This window comes from Perna viridis, chromosome 4 (assembly GCF_037379345.1).
Source record: "Perna viridis isolate PV_CMFRI_1.1 ecotype Kerala chromosome 4, ASM3737934v1, whole genome shotgun sequence".
Taxonomy (NCBI): Eukaryota; Metazoa; Mollusca; class Bivalvia; order Mytilida; family Mytilidae; genus Perna; species Perna viridis.
In genome coordinates this window covers 825388-850667 of record NC_142448.1, presented here as the reverse complement: position 1 = coordinate 850667, position 25280 = coordinate 825388, and the positions used below count along the sequence as shown (strand labels likewise).

The 25280-nt window shown below is 33.5% G+C and overlaps 2 protein-coding genes across 15 annotated transcripts in view; one reads left to right on the top strand and one right to left on the bottom strand.

The window, feature by feature from the left end:
• Positions 1 to 5273: 5273 nt before the first annotated feature.
• LOC148618364 (kelch-like protein 6) lies at positions 5274 to 19734 on the bottom strand. 13 transcript variants are annotated; one of them, XM_088577191.1, is made up of 4 exons: positions 19507 to 19672; positions 13959 to 13985; positions 10406 to 10635; positions 5274 to 7397 (listed from the first exon to the last, which is right to left on the bottom strand). In XM_088577191.1, exons 2-4 carry the CDS (start codon positions 13973 to 13975, stop codon positions 5917 to 5919), a joined length of 1728 nt encoding a protein of 575 aa, XP_088433317.1. In that variant the 5' UTR covers positions 13976 to 13985; positions 19507 to 19672; the 3' UTR covers positions 5274 to 5916. The 13 variants fall into 13 exon arrangements, with proteins under 13 accessions (XP_088433317.1, XP_088433321.1, XP_088433319.1 ...); XM_088577195.1 differs by having other exon boundaries at positions 10406 to 10632; positions 19507 to 19664; XM_088577193.1 differs by having other exon boundaries at positions 19474 to 19547.
• Positions 19722 to 25280, top strand: part of LOC148618363 (gamma-glutamyl hydrolase-like) — a 17950-nt gene continuing 12391 nt past the window's right edge. The window contains exons 1-2 of one of the 2 annotated variants that reach the window (XM_088577208.1): positions 19722 to 19879; positions 23556 to 23658. In XM_088577208.1, the coding sequence (XP_088433334.1) occupies positions 19816 to 19879; positions 23556 to 23658 (167 nt within the window). In that variant the 5' untranslated portion in view covers positions 19722 to 19815. The remainder of the gene's footprint in view (positions 19880 to 23555; positions 23659 to 25280) is intronic. The other variant, XR_015921360.1, reaches the window with a different exon arrangement.

Below are 25280 nucleotides of genomic sequence, written 5' to 3'. Positions count from 1 at the left end.
TCTATTAAATGAATACAGATTCTGTCAATAATAACTGACAAAATACTTATAAGTACGGAGAACGAAAAGGAATGAATGAAGATCACCTCGAGTAGTGGACCCAAATGGAGTTTTTATGTCACAGCGTTTTGTCAAACCTTCGACCATTATATCGATTTTATGGATTACACAAAAGCTACTTGGGGACTTGTTATATTACCCATAGGTTGAGTTTCACGCTTTAGAAATTTTACGGTCGATACAATATTCTAATTGACCGCTGATATGAATCCCAATTTTCATTACAAAAATGGGCCTTCCTCTGTCATAGGTACTCTTTCTCTTTCAGTCAGTGCCATTGCGGTACCAGCTGTTCCAAATTGTAATATCTATTTTGCGAGATTTGTTTGGACCATGACTTGATCACGGGTCGGATTAGTGTTGGGTCATTTTATTGTTACCCTTATCTCTTTCGTCAGACATTACCTTCAACGCGTAGAGCAGTGGGTGGGAAGAATAAAAAAATAAACATCCGATCATTCTTTCTTGCAGTTAGTCTTTTATCATCATGATCATCATGATCATAATCATCATACTTTGAGTCCTCTTTTACAGAGTAATCAAGGGAACCAAGGCCACAGCGGTAATCAAAAGAATGTAATCCAGGGACAAAGACCAGACATGGAAAACAGACATACACAACAAAGAACATAAAGTAACTAAAATCATACATATAAAGCAACAAAGGCAACCGAGCAACTCTGACTCCACTAAAAACTGGGAGCATGGACCAGGTGCACCTGAAAATTAGAGAAATTGATAAACATATAAGACAATTTTACAAGTGAAAAAAAGCTGAATAGCATAAAAAATAATAATAATTTTTTTGAATATTCAAAAACAAATAGTCCTTACCTGGTTAGCACATACGTTGATAAATTAGAAAAATGAAATTCAAAGCTCATAGCCTAGGATGGTTTCTATATGTTTAACAGTGGTTAAAAAGGTTAAATAAGTTAAGAAATAGATAAATAAACACATGTACATAAGTAAAAATAAGAATAGAAAAAAAATCAAATATCAATAATCTATTGTCAACAATGTCATATTATTAAAAAAAAAGTCTGAAGTTTTCCTTAAAATTGAGTTCATAAGTTCGTAAATTGGAATGATGAATATTCATTGCAAACTGCGGGTTCAACGTCTGAGAGAGTAATCAAGGGAACCAAGATTCTAGCGGAAATCAAAAGAATGTAATCCAGAGACAAAGAACAAACATGGAAAACAGACAACTTACATAGTATGATTTCGGGACTGTTGTAGTATAGTTCACCGAAGTACAGAAAAATGGGTATTCCAAAAGAGTTCAATATGTCTGTCCAAAACACATTGCGGAGAATGGAAGTGCCACGACAAAATAAAACGAAGTGTTCAATAGTGTTAGCGTAGCTTGATCTACATTTCATAGAAGTATTAATGTCAGATTGAGGTACACCGGTTACAGTTTTTGCAAGACAAATTGAATAGTTCAGTTCTGTCGTTGATTTAGCAGCACCCCAACCAATGAATTGATTATTGTTCACCACTATATTCTAAAAACGTGGAATGTCACTATCAAACCGTCCATGGTTTCTGCCTTTTGTATGTTCACACACATCATTACCTGATGTTTCCCTACTCGTTTCCACATGCATTTACTAGGAAAAATTTTGTCTCTAATGAAATTTGCGACATAGTTTATGACGTCGTACTTCTGGACGAGCGTAAAGCAGTCAGGAATAAGACAATATGTGTATTAACTACTCAGGTAATTGTAAAATCTATACAAGAAATTACAACGGTCTCTGTTCCAAGTGTTGTAGGTTTTTGGAAGAATTAAAGCTTTCTAATATCATTTTCATACAAAATGTCGTTCAGGCTTTCTACCATTATTGATCTTGTAAATTTCTGCAGACCCTTGATGCGTTTCAAACAGTCACGTATTGACACAACACTCCACAGCTTTCTGAAGCCAAGCATCCCGTAGAATGATAGCCGAATTTGACTGCTTCATTTGACTTCAGCTGAGTCGTGAGCAGTATACCAAAATGAGTTTTAGTTGTTGTAATGTCTATTTCGATACTGCCAAATGTCCAATGAAACAGGAAGCTCGATATTTGCTTGTTACGTCTAAATACATGTATTAGAATATCGGTTTTTCGGCACTACTATATAGTAAATTCAAATTTCGAACTCTGAGTATTTGTAACAAATGTTCAAGAGATCTTGTAAACCGACCGAAACCCAATGATAACAAGGCAATGTTTTTGGCGAATGACGGGTTTCTGCATGCAATTCCGTACAATAAAACTGCATAAGGCGAACATTATAAGCTATGCAAAAGGTTATCAATGTATAATTTGTACAAGAAAGTTCCTCCTTGCCGCACACCTCGGTTAATTGCATATCATCGTGACCGTTCACTATTCATGATAACCTTGCTGCTCATGTTTGAAAAGCTTTGGTCAATAATGCGTAACAATGAACCTTCAATCCCAAGATCGTGTAGTTCACAAATCAAATTAAAAAAGCATGCCACACGCTATCAAAAGCTGACCTTATGTCTAAAAACACTAAAAATACCATTTTATTCTTCTCCAATATTGTCATAATAGTTTCAGTACACACAAACAAACAATTCATGTCCTTTGTGAAACCTTGTTGCTGCTAGTTGGGAGATGAGTCAGCATACAAGTCACACCATGATTGAATTCTTGTGAACAAAATACTTTCAAATACAGTCGACCCCAAATGCTTTGTTTGCCTCAAGCTTTAGTACGTGACTAAAAACTTCCTCTAATGTGATTCCATCATTGAGCAATGTATCTTCAGTTGTATCCGCCATATCACCGTATGGAGCATTATATCTGTCGTCATTACTGGCGGATATTTAATCATAATAATTGTAAAGCACTCATTGTCAGTAGGAGATCGTTAGGTTAAATCAGAAACTGATTTCTTTTCACATGTGTCGTTTAGTCTTTTTATTTCTATGCAACATTCTCCAAAACAGACGTATGTCACACTCAGCGGCTTCATTCATTTCTTAGGCAATACAATTTAAGTACTTTTGATAGGCCGTATCGTACGTGTTTTTTTAGTGTTCTTTTCGCATGTTTATAGTTCATGTAAACCACATATTCAAACCCTCGTGGACATCCCTGTGTTATCCATATTGTCCTCATATCCCTGGCAGTCATGCGAGTTTCCTGAACATCCTTTGTCCCCTATGGTTTCTGAATTGTGTTGAATGTAGGTATACAGGAATTGTTTCAGGTTAGGTTAATCGACGGGTTTTCAATTGATCGTAGTTTAAGGCAATATATAATGTTGAAAAGTTAAGAATTTTATTAGAATAAGCTTCAGTAAAGGAGCGGGATTAAAGATCATCTAAAAGATCTTTGGAGTTTTGAGTTCATTTATGTCACAGTGTTTTGTTGTCCCTCCTACTTGAACATCATGAGCAACTCCGCGTGTATTTCTAGAAAAGCAGAGGACCGGCCATTTACCCTACCGGTGCATCCGGTCCACGCTCACAGTTTCAGTGGAGTCTGTATTACTCATTTACTTTTGTTTCTTTGTAAGTGTGTTTGGTTATTTCATTTCTTTGTTGAATGTGTCCCTATCCCCTGTCTAGCCTTTGTCTCCTTTGAATATCCTCTTTTGTTTTCCGCTCGAATCGTGGATAGTCGTTCTCTGATCAGCTTTCAACGGTAACGAGTTTACCAACATCTTGTTTTACCTTCTTATAGTACCAATACTTAATACTTATTGAAAAGGATTATTTTATCTGATGACGTAGTATCGAATCTATCCCACAACAGAGAATCTTCTTTGTGCCTTAATTTACTCTAAAGAAAATAAGGAAACGTCTTATGTTTTACTATATATTGCAATGACATTTACTGGTGTTTTCCTCTACCACACATGATAGAAACAACACGGCAGTAATGTTGTATAGTTCATTAGATGTTTTAGATGAATGATTTTACGCGACGTTATCCGATTGTCATTCGACGTTTATTTGAACTGAGTGGTGCTCCCGGGTTTTTAGTGGAGTCCGGATTCCTCATTTACTTTGTTTTCATGTGCATGTTATTCTGTTTATTTTTGATTTTCTCTCGATTCTTGGTTCTGTCCTATTTGTTTTTTTTTTTATACCCTTTATATTTTATGCTCCGTCTTAATTGTTCCTTCACTTTACTTTCAATAGTCTGATATCGCCTTAATCACTATTACTATTCACTTCTGCCTCCACCGATGTATTGATTTGTTTTCACTTTAAAGATCAGAGCATCAAAGAGAGCATGTGTTTTTCCAAAAAAGATGGTACACCTAGATATAAATATATTATTCATGGTAGAGATTTCTCATACTTTGTAAAAAAAATTCCAAATCATCTTCCAAATATACAGAAGATATACAAAATGCTGGAATTCTTAATCGACAAAATATTTGTCCAGTGTGGTGGACGCATTTTTCAACAAACAGTCGGCATTCCAATGGGCACAAATTGAGCTCCTCTACTTGCAAACCCATTCCTTCACTCTTAAGAGGCTGACTTTATAGCTGATCTGACCCAAAAGAAAGAATATCGTTTAGCTAGATATTTTAATCTCAGTTTCCGTTATATAGATGACGTATTATCTTTAAACAATCCTAATTCCGGGGATTTCATACATCGCATCTACCCAAAGAACTTGAGATAAAGGATACTACAGACACTGTGAGGTCAGTCTCATCTCTTGACCTGCACTTAGAAATCGATGGTAAAGGAAAACTATTGACCAAACTTCACGACAAACGTGATGAATTTTCATTCAGAATTGTCAACTTTTCTTTCATCCCTTCAGCACCTGCATATGGAGTGTTCATATCACAGCTGATACGTTATGCATATATTTGTTCCATATGTCATAGTTTTCCTTTCCTCTTTCGTCTACCCCAGACTTGACTTTTTATTAGCAACTCGGCAGGTGTTTCTAGAAAAGCAGAGGACGCTTACCCTACTGGTGCACCTGGTCCATGCTTCCAGTTTTTAGTGGAGTCCGAGTTGCTCATTTGCTTTTGTTACTTTGTATGTATTATTTCAGTCACTTTATGTTCTTTGTTATGTATGTCTGTTTTCCATGTCTGGTCTTTGTCCCATTCTTTTGATTACCGCTATAACCTTGATTCCTTTGATAACTCTTTCATAATGTTCAAATACATACACTAATGTAAGTTAGTATGTGTAAATAAAACAATGAATCTACTGCAAATAAAACATGCTGATTTTATTTTTATGTGATGTAAATAAAACATGCATATATCAAACCACTAAAATAATCAACTCAGTAAGCTAAAAATACCATATAAATGAGAGATTCAAAATGCTACATAATCAAGACAGGGAGTATATAGTCACATTAATAAATAAAAGTGTATCTTGTACATCACCAGAGTACACATTGTACTTAATAATGGTTAGTTTTCTTTCCAATTAAAATAAAACATTAGAAAAAAAAAGAACATGACAGAAACACAATGATTTCCCTGGATTGACAAAACCTCATTCTTTAAATACTCCCATCAAATCTAATTGTACATAAATTTTCATTGTACAAGTATGTAATTACCCATGTATTACAGTATGTCTGTCTAAAAAATATTGGTGAAAGCAGAAACTAAAATAGGCATTGTCAAATGAAGAGTCCAGTAGTTATTGTATAAAACAAATTTGAGCAAAGTAATATCCCCCTAATTAATACATCTATTTGTATAAATATCATTTGAACTCAATCCACGTGGAGAACAACTTAAATGTGAATGGTACATTAATAAATAAAACTAATAATTCCCACTCAAATGAGCTAAAATTGCATCCTCACAAAAAATCAAACTAACACTGTATAAGACTTATTTCTGTACTAAATACTTTTTGCTGAGAACAACTTTTAACAAATTAAAGTTGCACATTGGAGCTTTGAATTCTGAAGGAGTACTAAGTATTTGTTTCAAAGCAGGATCAAATATGTGAGTACTAAAATTATTGCTTTCACAGCCAATAACAAGAATCCTATTATCTTTCACGATGACTCCAAAATGTTCAAATTTCTTTGTAAAACCTACTATATCATAATTTTCTTCTTCTCCAATTAAAAGGATATTACCGTCTCTATAAACAATGTAAATGTCATCACCTATACTGACAGCCTTCCCAACATCACCTTTAACAGCTGTGGGTACTTCACCAACTATATCAGCAATGCCTTCGTTAATATCAAAAGTCTGAATTAAAGTTGATGGTTGGCGATCTTGCCTTTTTCCACCAAATGCGTAAATCTTGGAACCTTTGACGGCTACAGCTACTGAAGACACGGCTTCCTCAAGATGGCCTATTTTTGTACACAAGTTTGTCTTTGGATCAAACTTTTCTATACTGGACAGGGTGTCCATAGCTTTAGTTGTTCCTCCGATGAGGTAGACATAGCCATTATAAGCCAACATGGCATGTCCCCACCTTCCTTCTACAATGCATTTATGTTGATCCCAGGAGTTCTCTTTAGCATTGAAGTGTAGTATTAATGAATCCTGATTATATCCACCTGATATGTAAATATCATTGCCTAATGTACAAACAGCAAAACATGGCCCAGGTTCTGTTGGTAGTGGTGCCAGGTGGAACTGCTTCTTGTCCTGATAACTGTAACATTGGACTTCAGTTTTGGATGGATCTGGCATACGGCTACGTGTACCTACCATGCAAATAATTTCTTCTTTCCTGTAGGAGGAATCTAAAGCTTGATCATCTAGTTTTAATAAAAGTTTTCTTTCAATCATACGACTTATTGAGCCATTTTGTTCAAACTCAGGATACTTCAATTTTAGATTTCTTACAAACTTGTCATCCATAAGTTCAAACTTTAAATATTCTAAGATTCTAGACAAGCCTTCAACATCAACATTTTCATTAGCTTTAAACCATTTCATGACCATGTCACAAACAAATTCTTCAGACGGAGTATTAAGATCATCATCTTGTATAATCATCTCCAACTCCTCTGTTGTTAATGTAAGATATTCCATGCAGTCCACTACAGTTGGGAATTTCTTGATAAGGAATTGCCAAAATTCAGGCTGATATTCCTTCATTTCATGCAAACATGACAGTCGCCAATACCCTATACAATTCTCAATGCTTAGATTTTTGTCAAGGAATTTTTGACACAGTTCTTGTAAATTAGATATCTGTAGCATAGAAGAAGCTAATAATATGTCATTGACATTGTCGTTACTGACTACATCGTTCCCAGTGTAAATATACTCCAAAACAAGACGGAATGCATCACCCTTTAACCCTTTTATCTCCACCGAGTTCTGCTTACTCTCCTTAAAACCTACAAATATGAGATTGATTAAAACATTGGCACAGTGTTTCCGAGAAAAAATGATTCTGTGTGACACAACTATCCCACCTATTACAAAAATTCGTAATTTCAAGTAATGGCCAAATTTAATTTTGGAAGATCAGTGCATATTTTGCTTTCTGTTATAAAATTTTATTTCTTGGAAAACTGCTGATAATTATGTTTTAAAATAAACTGGCTATATTTTTGTATTGTTTTTGTTCTTTTATTTTTTCAAGCCTTGGTTATATGTTACCCAAAGCTGAAGCCTAAACCTTATTGATTGTGGTAAGGTGGTATTTTTGGTATGTATATATATTTATAGGTTTACTTGTGCATTTTCATTGTGTTAATTATTTTATATTTCAGTACAGATTATATTTGTATTGTAGTGTCCTATTCAAGGTATATTTGTACTGGGAGTAGATTCAGGTAGTTCAGGTATTTCAGGTTCGCTCAGGTGTGGAATTGGTCAGGTGTTTTAGGTACTGAATTTTACTGGTTTGAGTTCAGATTGAAATTATTCGGCGGGAATCTTGTCAGAGGGAATTCAATAATCGAGCTGATCAGATGTGCTAATGTTACAGGGAGAATTGTAGAATTTCGAATACTCATTCAATATTTATTCCCAGATTAGTTTTTCATTCTCTTTACTAATTATTCTAATTGTCTAGCTCTAAAATTCACGATTTAGCGTAAGTATAGGAATGAGTGGCTTTGAGCAGATGTGCGATTGAAGTGAGTAACTTACGAGCCTAGTTGGTAAAAAGATTTTTAACGCAATTTATTTTAAAGAAAACCAATTGCTGTTTAACAGTTAAAATATCTAAATCCTGATTCACTAAAATATGTGCCAATGTATATTTTTCATTGGTAAAGTGCTAAACGTCTAAACTGTATTCATTTATAAATATGATGCATTTTGTTTTACCGCAGCACTATTTCTGATAAAGGTATTTATGATTTGTATATTGTACTGTAGGTATGACTGTTTGATACCTGTGTATTCCAGACGTACAAAAAGCCTTTGTACAAACTTACAAGGTATACTTTAATTGCTAAGTTATTTTAACAGAATGATTGTGTTTTATATTTTCTATATTTTGAACTGCGTAGTTATATAAGCACATCGTATAATATGAATTCCGGAACAGTGCATAATTGATTTAGTAGTTTATCTGTATTTTTGAGAATCAGTGTAAAGTTAGCAAAACGTACTATATTCATTTTGCAATGCAGATACATGCACTACTTACAAGACGCAAATAGTTATTTTCTTTTTAAATGCAGTGCCCAGTTGTTCTAAGAGAACTCTGCTATGCGCTTTAAGGTGTGAGTACTTTTATGTTATTATTTATAATGTTGTACACTTTCCATATATGTAGCTTATTGTCATTATTATATTACAGGGTGTTTTTTCTTTCCTGTATGTCCGAAATTGACGAAAAGTGCTCGAATCAATAAATGTAGTTATACATGTAGTGAGCAGTTGATTTTTTGTTGGGCCTAGTGCCCCAACCCTACTACAGATTTAATAAAGAGAAACCTATCTGAAGAATCTGGGTGTAATTTCAGTGATCTAAGAAAGTCCAATACAATGCATCTTTTTTTAATTTGCTTTCTGAATGAGCTAAAACTATGAAAATATTTTTTTTTTCAGAAAAAGGAAATTGATTACCGGTAAATGATTTTAAGCTTTTCATATAAAAGACATTGCTACATGTAATTGAAATAAACTCTACACTCATACAAGAGAAAACTAACCATTTCCAAACATCCTCAATTGTTCTACATGTAAATAGCATTTCAAATACTTTAATTGGTTTTGCGGTGAAATCATTTGATTTTTGTTGGGGGGGGGGCCAAGGATCAATTGTTCTATGCTGCCTTTTATTTTGAGAAAATTTTGGTCCTGCCATTTTTTCTTCAGGGTTTAGGGCTGTAATCCTATCACCCTCCCCCTTAAAAATCATATGGTATTTCCCTTAGCATTCGTGAAAAATAAAAGTACAATAATTTTGTCTCAACTCTTTTCATTTACCTGTATTTTTACTCAATAACAACTTTACTCCTGATGCACTACCATGTTGCCAATGGAGATGTTACAACCAGCAGAAATATGCTGTTAAAATTAGTTGATACAACCACAGAGGTCAAACCCAGAACAGTTGGGACTAGTATGGACAAAACATAACTTAATACAGCTCAAAGTTTGGATTGTGATTTAATGTTTTGTACAGCATAAGATAGAAAATGGTCAAAGAACTTTAAAGTTTGTTTTTGATGTAAGACGTAAGCAATTTATAAAATTGTAAAGAAAATGCTAATTTCTGAACGAATTTTGGCCCATCATTCCGAAAAAAGTTCAGGGGCATAACCCTTTAAATACATGAAAACCCTACTTTTGAGGTATAAAACCTAGTAGTGATCCACACATTTACTGAATTTATTGCTTTAAAATCAAGAAAATACTGTTTTTTTTTCCCTTTGGCCCCTACTTTTCTCATGTTTATGATAATTATCATATCTATCCCAGTTTGACTTGGTGTTCGGAACCTTTTGATACAATTTTATAGAGATCCATAAATAAGCAACAAAGTAAGTTTTATTAAACTATCATTTAAGGTCCCTTTTGGCTATATCCTAGAAATCTAAACATTTAATTGAGTAATATAAAAAAAATGGCTAGTTTTGAACCCCTCTTATGCTCCTGTATTTCAATATGGTTTGGCCTTAAATCAATACCAGCCTTTCTTTTGTAATATTGAACCTTATAACAAAATCCACCAGTTATGGTATGCAAACCAAGCTTATAAGGACAATGGTACAGACAACAATGATGCTGACATCATATTATATCACAACAAAATTTTACCATTGTGTAAAAACAGAGGTCTAAACCACCACACCTACATTTCATTAATGATATAAAATTACCTTTGGTGTGTTATATACAAACTTTGAATTTCTTTTCTTTTTCACTTGTTTCATTATCTTACCTGAAGTAAACATGACAGAAAAATATTCTGACACAGAAGCCAGAATGATTCTGTGACAGTTGAACTTTTGACCTTCAACTATGACCTCTACATCAGAGAATTTTCCTTCTGCCCATTCTGAAGCAATTCCTTTTGAGAGTACATGAAGATATGATGATCTTACTTCTGACTCCATGGATCTTTTTGTGTAGACTTTCCACGTAGACACTAGGAGTGCAGCTGCTGGTCTGCTAAGATAAGTAATTGGACTTATTATTATTATAATAACATTCACGTGAATTGTAATTTGAAAACAAATTGTACATATAAATTAATCACATATGTCAGAGAAAATTATATTATCACATAGACCAGTGGTAACTGTTTAGTATTCAATGATTGATACAAGTTATATGCTCCCCATTGCTCATGAGATTTGAAGTTGCCTATGTCAAAACATTAGTGTAGTGTGCACATCTACACTTCATATCAATACAGTCTACAAAATATATATAGAAAGAATCCAACAGGCAGTTCCCAAGGAAATGCATTCCAGAAATGTTCTACTTTTTTAGAAAAGGATATCTACAAAAAATGTTGAATCAACATGAAGATAAAGAAAACATTTTCACTTCATAACAACATGGAGATATAGTATTAAACTATATACATAAACCTTAATTCAAGTCACTAGTTTGAAACCAAAAATCTGTATATTATTGGCCCTTTTAGTCCCAAATTCCATCTTTCCTTCCCTCATTTGTCTACCCCGGACTTGACTTTTTATGAGCAACTCGGCGGGTGTTTCTAGAAAAGCAGAGGACGCTTACCCTACCGGTGCACCTGGTCCATGCTCCCAGTTTTTAGTGGAGTCCGAGTTGCTCATTTGCTTTTGTGCTTTGTGTTCTTTGTTGTGTATGTCTGTTTTCCATGTCTGGTCTTTGTCCCTGGATTACATTCTTTTGATTACCACTATAACCTTGGTTCCCTTGATTACTCTTGGTATAGTATCCCCGAATCATTCTTAGTCTAATGATGTCCTTAGTATTATGCTCTTTTGTAAAGATTATTAAATATGCACTAAAACTGGAATTACCAAGAAATCATAAATAATCTGTCTGGAGGGATAGTGGATACTTTCATTCTTTCTAGAGATTCAATAGAAATTGATACAATTCAGACATATTTTTCCTTACGCCATATAGAAATCCAATTCTACCATTTTACAATACCCATTTCATATATCCATAAACCTCGATTCAAGTTACTGGTATGAAACCAAAAATATGTATATTATTGGCCCTTTTGGTCCCAAATTCAATCTTTGGTATGGTAACCATCCCCGAATCACTCTTAGTCTAATGTGTGATACAATCCCATCTTTGGTATGGTAACCATCCCCAAATCCTTCTTAGTCTAAATTATGATACAATTCCATAGCAATTCATGAACATATACTTAAGTTATAAAATGGTTTCTTCTTGCACCTACTTTTTACCCCTTTTGTTAATATCAGTTAGGATTGTAACCCTAAAAGAGGAATGGAACCTTTAAGTACAATTTCATAGACACAATAGAGAACCATGTTATTGTCCAAACATCAGGAAAATGCTAGTTTCTGGATCCATTTTAAATATTAGTGTCCATCAAAACCAATCCTAACCTTCCTTCTGTGGCTTGGCATCTTGTACTACATATTCCTATTGCTGTAATTCTTTTTGCCCCTTTAAGGCCTTTAATTCTGAAACAATTGGGGACATGATACCAAAAATCAATACCAACCTTCCAACCTTGTAATAATCAGGATCCACTAATTACTAAACAAACACCATGTGTCTATGAATGAAAACAATAACCCTATCACATTTTATGACTGCACAATAACCACATAAAAATAAGACCAGATAAAATTTAATAGAAGGAGGATAAATTTAGCCTCAAATTAATTTTCTACTCTTGGTTGTTATAAAAATGAATTTTTAATGAGATCAAATACATCAATTAAGAGTCAGAAGTCCGCTTCATCACAGATACCTGCTAGTATCATTCCAAACACTCTCAAATTTAACAATATCTATCTACCAAAAATCTGCTTCATCACAGATACCAGCTAGTATCCTCCCAAACACTCTCAAACTTAACATGCAATATCTATCTACCACAAGTCTGCTTCATCACAGATACCAGCTAGTACCCTTCCAAACACTCTCAAACATAACAATATCTATCTACCAGAAGTCTGCTATATCACAGATACCAGCTAGTATCCTTCCAAACACTCTCAAACTCAACAATATCTATCTACCAGAAGTCTGCTATATCACAGATACCAGCTAGTACCCTTCCAAACACTCTCAAACTCAACAATATCTATCTACCAGAAGTCTGCTATATCACAGATACCAGTTAGTATCCTTCCAAACACACTCAAACTTAACAATATCTATCTACCAGAAGTCTGCTTCATCACTGATACCAACTAGTATCCTTCCAAACATTCTCCAACTGAACATGCAATATCTATCTACCAGAAGTCTGCTATATCACAGATACCAATTAATATCCTTCCTAACACACTCAAACTCAAAAATATCTATCTACCAGAAGTCTGCTTCATCACAGATACCAGTTAGTATCCTTCCAAACACTCTCAAACATAACAATATCTATCTACCAGAAGTCTGCTTCATCACAGATACCAGCCAGTATCCTTCCAAACACACTCAAACATAACAATATCTATCTACCACAAGTCTGCTTCATCACAGATACCAGCTAGTACCCTTCCAAACACACTCAAATTTAACAATATCTATCTACCACAAGTCTGTTTCATCAAAGATACCAGCCAGTATCCATCCAAACAGTCTCAAACTTAACAATATCTATCTACCAGAAGTCTGCTTCATCACAGATACCAGTTAGTATCCTTCCAAACACACTCAAACATAACAATATCTATCTACCAGAAGTCTGCTTCATCACAGATACCAGTTAGTATCCTTCCAAACACTCTCAAACTTAACAATATCTATCTACCAGAAGTCTGCTTCATCACAGATACCAGTTAGTATCCTTCCAAACACACTCAAACTTAACAATATCTATCTACCAGAAGTCAGCTTCATCACAGTTACCAGTTAGTATCCTTTCAAACACACTCAAACTTAAAAATATCTATCTACCAAAGGCACTGAGTGTGGTGTACAGCACACCTCTACATTTCCTGGAGTTGAAACAGTCTAATGTTTCTTAGTCCACCTATTCAGAATACAGATTACAAATGATATCAACCAATAACTTAAGGGTATTAATGGTTTATGTTTTCCAATAAACAAACCATCTACACTATAACGAAGTCTTGTTTAGAAACAAAAACTTGATTAATATGCACCTTACTTCATATTACAAAACTATTTATACTTAAAAGGGTACTTGCACAGGTATTTGTGAGAAACAAATAAAATATCCATCCCCACAACATGCAAAACTAAACAGGATCTAGCCATTATCATATATTATTAGAACATGCTGGATACTGAACATCACCATAGCTGTTCATGCCAAAACTTACCCATAGTGTATAGCCATTACTCAATTCCTATATTTACAAAAGAACATTGGAATAGTAATATACATATTTATAAATATCGCATGCACCATTAACAATTAAAAAAACTTAAGGAGCAGTCTTTCTAAAAATAAGACAGAAGGTGATTCATGCATGTCAAAAACCCACCAAATTCAGTTTTATTTCTTGTTCAGAGACAGTTACTGATCACATAACCAATCTTAGTTTTTCATTTGGTGGTTGAGCTTTTAAGATAAAAATTATGTATAGATTGTATATGAAATAAGCACTTTGCAAGAGTTATCGTTCTTGAATTGGCTTGATTTTAGTGGGAGGTTAAAGTGTAGTGTTCTCAAAAGTACAGATCTAAATACAGAAAGGAGTATTGTCACATAAAAATGGCCATGTATATTAACTTTATAATACATGTATAATGTTTGGACTTTGGCTATGTTTACTCTGCAAGATTAATTTGAATTTAAAAAAAAAAAAAACACAAAATGCAGTCTATGCCAACTTTTCCAATACAGTAAAGTTACTTTCTAAAATACCCTTACAAGTCCTATAAGTCCAATGAATTGAATCCATGTGTTTCGTAAACATTTTCCACTTGGACTTCAATAAACAAATACTTCACTACAACAGTAACACATGAAATAATATTAATATTTTTGGAAGGTGACAAATTATATATTTTGTATTATCATTAAAAAATAAAAAAAACAAAATTATGTACATCTATGATTTCATTCTAATGATGGAACATAAAAAAGTGTTCCCAAAACTCCAGTGAGCTGCCTTTATTATATATAATACTTAATACTAATGCTTCTCTCAGTACAGGAGAAATTGACAATATCCTTCTATTATGTACCCTATTTCTAACACTGCTCAGATACATGAGAGCGAATCCCAATAGGTAATAAAGGTTTTATATCAGGAGTTACATAAATTAATTACCGAGACGGTTGACAAGACTAGAATAAGGTACTGGTGTCATGTGATATTTTGACCCAATGAAATATTGACCCCTGGGTTATTTTAACATAACCCCCTTATGATATTTTAACCTCCTTACAGGGGGGGTTTATTTACCAAACAGAGACATATGTCCAAGGACTTGAATCGCTAGGCCAAACCAATGAGTCATACGGATCACTATTTGTCCCCGTAATTTTGGATAGATTGCCAACAGAAGTTTGTCAAAGCTTAGCAAGAATACAAGAATACGCAAATCCACAAGTTGGACTCTGCATGATTTATACCATGCAATTTATGACGAGGTAAATGTGTTAGAGGCAGGACAGAAACTTGAGAAACTTCGCAATGTAGACAAATTAACGACCGCTACTAACCTCACTCATACGAAACCAAGGCCAAAGCCCGAGAGAAGAAAACCCGATAATAGCAGAAACGACTCAAAGAGATGCCCAAAGCTATGTAAGTACTGTGAAGACCCAGAACATTTTGCTATCAACTGTACGAAATTCACAAGTGCTGAATCACGCATGAACGTTGCCAAGAAAAAGAAATTTGCTTTAATTGCCTTGGAAACCACAAAATCAGCGAATGCAGGTCAAACATAAAATGCCGAAAATGTGATAAACGTCATCATACCAGTCTATGTACGAAAATGAGACCACTAAACCGAAACCACTGGAGCAGGAGAATACCGTTCTTCACTCATCATTCACCCAAAAGAGAACATCAACTGTAATGTTGAAAACCGCCGTAGCTGTAGTGAAGTCAGGTACATATTCCGCCGACGCAAACATCTTACTAGACAAGGGTGCACAACCATTGTTCATATCAGAGGACTTTGCAAGTAAACTTAACTAGCAAAGCACAGAAACCGAAGTGATACATTTAGTGGGATTTGGACAAAAGAGCAGACAAATCCGACACTTGAAGGAAGCCAACGTTGACTTACAAACCAGTGATGGCGGGAAAATTCCGATAAGCGTTTTGATCATTCCAGAAATTGCCGTCCCAATCCAAACGCTCATCATATCTATCATAAACGTAAAACACCTTTGAGGATTGAGATTAGCGCACCCAGCATCAGCAGATGAATCGTTCAACATCAACTTCTTAACTGGAGCTGACTACTATTGGCAAATCATTGGAAACAAAATCATACGAGGTTACGGACCTACCGCAGATGAATCCAAAATAGGCTATTTACTATCAGGATCTATCATGGACTCTACAAAATCAACAAACAGCTCTGTTTTCAACGTATTGATTTTACACAAACTAGAAGAATGCAATCTTGAGAAGTTCTGGGAATTGGAATCCTTAGGAGTCAAAACAGAAAGAGATGTATATCAAGACGACTACGAGAAGACTAGCATAACCTACAACGAGAACAGATATGTCGCTAAACTTCCATGGAAGTCAGACCACCCAGCAATAACCAAAAACAAGATTATCGCTTTGCGAAGAACAGAAAACATAATCTGACGTTTAAGTAAAGAACTGAAATTGTTACAAAAGTATGAAGAGATCATCCAAAAACAGCTCAACAGTGGATTCATTGAAAGAGTAAATGAAAACAAAGAGGATCAACCTACAAAGCTACACTACATTCCCCATCACCCCGTCAAAAAGGACTCTACAACTACAAAATATGTACGCCCATTAAAATAGTGTATGACTGTAGCTGCAAACAAACTCCAAAATTGTATGTACTGTTAGTACGGACTTACACGGAATTTATGTAACGTCACACTATGTTGACATCCTACCACGGCTTCTTGAGTATAGGATTGAAATGATCATATGTTCTTACTACTCGCCTTACCCAAAACGCCACTATACAAGAGGGAGGTTAAAATATCAATCGTGCACCACTTATTCAACATAGGTCCATCCCATCATGCAGAACCATTCTACTCCCTGCCAGACTTGAGCTAAACCCAGCTGTTTTTGAGTTATTCGCACAATATGGATATTTTACCATTTAATACCACAGCCAAGTTTTTCGCAAGATCAAAAATACACACACACACTGTTAAAGATATACGGAAAATTCATGCTAAGTTTTGTTTCAATCCATCAAGAAGTTTCATAAAATAAGATTTTCAAAGTTGGAAATGTAAAATTCTGAAAACAAATTCTATTCATGATCCATAACTCAAACATCCATCAATAGATCTTTCTGAAAATATTGGCATAAACCCAACTGTATTTGAGTTATTTGGAAAAATCCTTTGAGGTGAGCTGAAAATTGATTTTTTGGGGCATGGTCCCTTTGACCCCTTAAAATTCATAAAACTTTGAGAGATATCTGATATCTGAATTTTCAAGAGGAGTATAATATTAAATTTTCTTTGAAATCTGACCAAAATTTTTTAAATGGTTGTTTTTTTGGGGACATGTGAAATATCCAAAATTAAAATTTTGCAGGAATTTTCATCAGGAATGCAATAAATTTTTTTTTAAGAAAATCAGACCCAAAATTTAAAAACTGGATTTTTTTGGGGTGTGGCCCTTTGACCCCTTATAACTTGAAAAATGGTCTGAGATATCTGAACACAGCCAGGAATTTTCATAAGGAATTAAAAAAAAAAAACAAAAACAAATCCAAAATAAAAAAAAGTTGATTTTTGGGGGGTGTGGCCCAATTTTGTACCCCTTTGACTCCAAAACAGTCAGTGATGAGCCTACCCTGTAAAATTTTTTTCAATAGAATTTCAAAAGGAACTGAGTGACATCTGAATCATAAAAATCAATAAACTTTTCCTATCAATTCTAATGGTAACACCCATTTTCTCCCTTTTAGACATTTATTTCCCAAAATGGTGGGGCAAAAACCTCCCAAAACTATCTGGCTCTCTACCATGTCCTTAGAAATAATGTGAAAAAACTTCAAAAATATCATCTAAATCTTTTTTCAAATAAGTTCCTATGTTAAAGCGTGTCAAAAACAAATTTTGAGCCCTCAAGTTCAACATGTTGCAGTTCTATCATGCTGCACTTAGCAAAGCTATGTATTTGCATAAATTTGAGATAATCTGTAATATGTAAGAAAAACAGATAATACATTGTAATACTGGTGTAATACCACTGTTAATTCATTTATATCAACTGAAAATACAGTTTGCAATAAATTAATACCCTGCTGGGATATTTTAACACCCTACTGCAATAAATGAACCCTATTATGATATTTTAACCACCCCGCTGCGATACACTAACCCCCCTGATATGATATTATAATCCCCCTCAGACCTGCAATGATAAATTAACCCCCTTGTTATGATATTTGCTACACGATTGAAGTCATCACTACAGAAGTGTTATGGTCATAATCATGAACTCGTGAATCGTTATGGTGTATCCATCTGCACCATGAAAACTGAATTATTCAACGGGTCATGGTTTTCCTTTCCTCGTTTGTCTACCCCAGACTTGACTTTTTATGAGCAACTCGGCAGGTGTTTCTAGAAAAGCAGAGGACGCTTACCCTACCGGTGCACCTGGTCCATGCTTCCAGTTTTTAGTGGACTTCACATGGCAACTTTAAAGCTTGTTTACAGTCTTCGGAAAAGACTTGTAGAACAGAATAAGTGAAGTTGTTTGAATGCAAAATTATTTCAAGCACCCAATGTAAATAGGTTTAGGATCTTACTAACTTTGAAACTTTTTATTTCTCAAAGACCCCAACTGTGGTATGTGAATACAAACATGTAAACAATACAACATTTTTACAATTAAATGGCATACTGTATGAAACATACATATAATTTGAAATATCAAATATTAAAGTGGAAGTAATACAAATCAATGGTAAATGGAAGGCAAATTGTAATTGTAGTGAATTACAAAATAATATTTCAGTTTACTACAGACAATATAATTTTACAAAATTTTGCAACATTCATTTTAGTAAAATAATCATCTGAATTAAATAAATCATAAAATTTCACAGTATTTGGTTTCGTAATAAAATTATCTGGTAATAACCTTTTTCTTTCATCATCAAAAAATTTGCATTCAAACATGTAGTGGAATTCGTCAACAATATTATTCATATTACAAATATCACATATACGATCATCTCTATCTACCCCCCAGAAACGCCCTTGTTCAACTGGCAATCTATGATTTAAACATCTGTAACTACAAAATGCTTTTCTCAAGTCAAAAGGAAGATCAACTAAGTAGCTTTCAAAGTTACGACTACATTTGAATACTCTATTATTAATGCACTTAGCAATATTAAAAACTTTCTCATGCCATGACTGTTTATACTGATCACATAACCTTTATTTGACCATACATGACAATGCTAAATTTTGTGGTACATTTTGCGACAACCAAAATTTTGAATAGCCACAAGTATTTAATACATTTTCAATACAAGTTAACCATTTTGAATGGTAAAATTGCTTAATATGCATATTGTACAGAAGTTTATACAAAATAGCACTAATTTTGTCTTGCTTATTACATATAATTCTTTTCCAAAATGCTATCATTCTACTTTTGATAAAAATATCAATGGGAAATCTACCCAATTCACCATAAATAATACAGTTTGGTGTACCGATAAAATCTGCTTCTCCTGGTCCTATAGTAAACAGGAATGCAGTACAGTTAAATTAAGTCAGTCAAACTTCGACATTCTATTAAATTTCTGGTGAAATTACCACTATTGTTACCAAATAAAAGAAGCACCTTTAACTATGATACTAAAATAAAAAAAATATATGCATCCGGGAAAACCTTCCCAGCACGTATATAAACACAACTCTCGCAATTGGTAAAAAGAAAGTAGGTGAAATGAAAATGAAAGTAGGTGTTGTCACATGAAAGGAAGTCCTTCACGAAATATTGGTTTTTACTTATCATCAGGATGATATTGATAATTCTTTGCATTGGAATCACCCAAATTTCAGCTTACAATAGGCCTATAATAGGTATGTATAAAATTAAAAAGCATTTTTTCCCATCAGGTCAAGAAGCCCTTTCCATTTATACTATAGTATAATCGGACTGAACTGTTTGCCCAGTTACAAACAGATAGACAATAACTTTTGAAAACATTTTTCTTAGATGTTCCACAGTTGGCTATAGCAAGTTGAATTGGGGACACATTTCAGTTATTACGTTGTACTCCAGCTAAGGCAGCAACCATTTGATTTTCTGGGGGGGGGGTGCCTGTGAAAGTAACTGGTACTTTTTTCCAGGGCTTATCAAAAAAAAAAAATTCACCATTTATTGAAAGCAATCTTTTTTTTTGTAATCTCACCACTATTTTTCATGTTTTGAATTAGGCAACATTTTATGTTTTTGGTCATTGTTCAAAGCAAGCTTTTTTTCTCTCCAGTGAAATAGCCAAATTATTTTTTTTCACATTTTCTTAGAAACAAAATTTAAAAAAAATCCATACTGCCTCAGAAAATCAAATGGTTGCTGCCTAAAAATCATTCAAATGAGTGCCTACATATTTTTATTTTTATAAATTCAAATTCGAATTCAAATTATTGATTGTTCAAACACATTTTCATTAAATGGTCATGACACAATAATAACATAATAACATAATGCACATACATTTGTATAAACAAAACACTGCTATCATTTACATGTTTAATGTTGTGGACGACAGTGACCAACCAGAAAATTATTATGTTATACTTTGAATGAAAGCTTGGCAGTTGTTGATGTAATCAATTGTTGCCTTGAGTATTGGGAATGAGTTAGTTTAAGTTCAAACTTATGTTGTTTTCTGTTAGTGAGTTGAACTTGTTTATATATTTTTTTAATTTTAGTTATTAAGTCATTTCTATAGTTAATGTAGGTGGGACAGTATATGAAGAAATGGGATTCATCTTCAATTCGATTTAATTGACATTATTTGCAAATGCGTTCATTAGCTGGAGTGTTTTTGTATCGTCCTCTCTCTATTGAAAGAGAGTGGGTACTAATTCGGTATTTGCAAATTATGGATCTGTCTGATTTGTATTTACATGTATCAACATAAGGTTGTTTTTTGTTAACCTTATAGATTTTATTAAAAAACAGTAGTTTCTTATTATCTCTGAATGTACAGAGTTGATTTTGAATACTTTGATCAATGATTCTTTGCTTTATATGTTTTATATTATGTTTGTAGATCTGTATCAGTTAAAATGTAATTAAAACCAAGTTCTTTTATCCAATTGTGAACTGTTGTTAACCATTTATTATATTTTTTTTTATATTTAATTGTTAAACCGAGATAGAAATATGTTTTTACAGTTTCTAAAGTGTTATCATTAAGTTTAAAACTATTAAGATTAGTTTTTTTCCATTTGAATTGAATATCATGATTTTAGATTTTTGTTGGTTGACCTCTAGCTTCCATGATTCACAAAAATTGTGCGAAATATTCAGTGAGTTTTGGGGCATTTGTGTTGTGCCAATCACATCTAGTGTTTACATTTCGTTTTAAATTCTTTTGACAGTCCAAATTTGTAGAATATTTTTACTCAATGATTATTAACTTTGTGTCATAACAATGTTTGAAATGGTGTATCTGAATTGTGTCAGCAGATCTCTGGTTGGTTTTCATGATTAGTCATTAGTAAACAGAATCAAATTAATAAAATCTTTGTATGACATGAACATTACAGAAAGTGTACAGGTCCAGGATTTCGGTGAATTTATTCAGATTTAATAGTTCTTGAATGATATAAAATAAAAAAATGAACCCCCTACCCACCCCATTCTTTTAGCTTACAAATTTACCTGATGTAGTCTTATATTCAAAGGTGAAACATGATTTTTTAGCTTTTAGCCAATATCATAACAATTATCATAAGCATAATGATAGGTTGGACAAACAATTACAACTGATGAAATTAAAAGGTTTAAAGAAATCTCCATTGTTCAAAATTGTAATATAACTCCTTGTTAGAGAGTATTCAAGGGAACCAAGATTAGAGTTACTGCCCTTGCAAGGCAAGCTATAATGTCTTTTGTTGTTTTAGCCAATATATCTTAAAAGCTTTAATCTATGGAAAGAAATCTTCATTTAACAAAATAAGGCCTGCAAAAGTCTTCATTGGTTTGATGTTGTATGATGATTCCTTGTTATTGGCAGAAAATGACTTTCTGCAGTTTTTAGCTAATGTCTTGAAATAATTGAAAACAGGAAGAAACTTTCGATGAAATGATTCTTAAGATTAGCTCTACAAATGATTTAACTGAATCTATGCTAGAGAAGACTCTTATTAGGAGTTAATGCCCTTGAAAGGTAAAATCTATTCATTTTTGTAGTTTTTGGCTTATATATTTTTGATAAAAGATTACTGTTGTATTGGATGGATGTAGTAATGCAAATTTGAATAAAATATAAAAACTACAGAAGAGAGCAGCTAGATTGATACTAGATGCTGATCATATGTCATCCTCTGCCCCATTCTTCAGACAACTTGGTATTATGAATCTTGACCATAGGATTAAATATCATAAATATTTGCTTATGCATAAAATAGTTAAAGGTCTAGCTCCAAAATGTCTTATAGATAAGTTCAACTATGCTTCTACAAATCACACTTAATGAGAAGTAAAAAAAAACAAAAAGTTTGTTGTCCCAAAACCGGAAATTGTACTCTACAGAAAATCTTTTGAATATTCTGGTTCAGTTTTGTGGAATTGATTACCTAGTACATTATGTAATATTTCAAAGACAAATTACTTTAAACATAAAGCTGTATTTGATTGACATGTGATTTATGTTTTAACAAATATAGCTGTGTATTTTATAACAATATTACACATTTGTATTGGTTACTTTTGTTTTGTGTTTTTTTTTCTTGTACTATTTTGTCATGTTTGTAAACAGACTTATGTGTATATAATTTTAGTCTCCATTTGTATTGCATGAGGGGAGCATCAGGAAAGATTAGTTCTTGTAAACTCACTTTGTTACTCTCTAAAAATAAAGTATATTATTATTATGATTATTATATGGAAAATGTTTTAATTAAGTTTTTTTATTACTGATATCAAATATTCATAATGCTAATAAATATGTTCTTAGTGAACAGTTAAGGGCCTTTAGGGTTTGTAGTTTAGGATAAATGAGAAAGTAACAGAGGCGTTTACATGATTTAGGAAAAGTCCCTGCAATACATATCTGTGAGCCCCAAATTATGAATTGATGAAAATACTACAATGTTGTTAGAGTTTATTTTATTTTTGTTGTGCTTGATCTAATAACATGAAAACCAGATTTTAAATATTCACAGCTGTTTAGAGCTTTAGATTATGTTCCTAACAATATGGAAAGACAAGCTATATGGGAGCCTTGGTCTCAATTCTTCTTGTAGAGTGATGATTATTATAAAAATGATTAAATATTTACTACATTTATATCTTTGCTCACTTCAGTAAAATCATGCACCCAAAATATTATTCTTCCTTATTAATGATAGTTGTTAGATTGTTATTGTGTTTAAAGGTGGCTTGTATATTGTTATCATCATATTTTTTGCACTTCTGTTTTTTTTTTTTTGAAGAATCACTGATAGATGAAGCTCATTTGAAATACAACCATTAAATTGTATATTGCCACTTTGTGGCTTAATTTTTATTTCTGTCATTTAGGAGTTATTGCCCAAAAATCGTCAAGTAAAATTGGAGATACAGTCATACCTGCTGATTATATCAAATGGATAGAAAGTGCTGGCGGTGGCGTTGTACCCATTAAGTAAGATGTAATATATTGTACTCATCAAGTAAGGTATAGAATGTTGTACAAGGTGTAGAATGTTGTACCCATCTGGTAAGGTATAGAATGTTGTACCCATCAGGTAATGTATAGAGTGTTGTGTCAATCAGGTAAGGTATGAAATGTTGTACAAGATATAGAATGTTGTACCCATCTGGTAAGGTATAGAATGTTGCACCCATTATGTAAAGTATAAAATGTTGTACCCATCTGGTAAGGCATGGAATGTGATACCCATCAGGTGAGGTATAGAATGTTGTACCCATCATGCAGGCATATAAAGTGCTGGATGTGGTGTTGTACCCATGCATTTGGTAAGATGTGAAATATTGTACCCATCAGGTAAGGTATAGAATTTTGTGCCAGTCAGGTAAGGTATAGAATGTTGTGCCAATCAGGTAAGGTATGGAATGTTGTACCAATTAGACAAGGTATAGAATGTTGTACCCATTAGGTAAGGTATGGAATATTGCACCAATCAGGTAAGGTATAGAATATTGTACCCATCAGGTAAGGTATAGAATATTGTACCCATCAGGTAAGGTATAGAATTTTGTGCCAGTCAGGTAAGGTATGGAATATTGCACCAATCAGGTAAGGCATGGAATGTTGTACCCATTAGGTAAAGTATAGAATATTGTACCCATCAGGTAAGGTATAGAATGTTTTACCCATCTGGCAAGGCATGGAATGTTGTACCCATCAGGTAAGGTATAGAATGTTGTACTCATCAATTAAGGTATAGAATGTTCTCATCAGGTAAGGTATAGAATGTTCTCATCAGGTAAGGTATAGAATGTTGTACTCATCAATTAAGGTGTGGAATGTTGTACCCATCTGCTAAGGTATTTACAATGCTGAATGTGGTGTTGTACCCATTTGGTAAGGCATGAAATGTTGTACCCATCAGGTAAGGTATAGAATGTTGTACTCATCAATTAAGGTATGGAAGAGTAATCAAGGCAACTAAGGTTATAGCGGTAATCAAAAGAATGTAATCCAGGGACAAAGACCAGACATGGTAAACAGACATACACAACAAAGAACATAAAGTAACTAAAATCATACATACAAAGTAACAAAAGTAAATGAGCAACTCGGACTCCACTAAAAACTGGGAGCATGGACCAGTTGCACCGGTAGGGTAGGTGTCCTCTGCTTTTCTAGAAACACCCGCCGAGTTGCTCATAAAAAGTCAAGTCCAGGGTAGACAAACGAGGAAAGGAAAACTATGACCCATTGAATACATCAGTTTTCATGGTACTCATCAGGTATGGTATAGAACGTTGTACTCATCTGTTAAAGTATAAAATGTTGTACTCATTATGTAGGTATATAAAGGGCTGCAGGTGGTTTTGTACCCATCATTTTATGTATAAAATGTTGTTCTCATCATGTAAGATAAAGAATGTTGTACTTATCTGGTTAGGTATAGAATGTTTTACTCGTCAGGTAAGGTATAGAATGTTGTACCCATCAGGTAGGGTATAGAATCAAGGTACATAAAGTACTGGAGGAGGTTTATGTATCAAGGAATGATAGATTTTATAAATAAAGAAAAAACGGATAATTTTGAATTTTGTTGTACATCATTTTTGTAA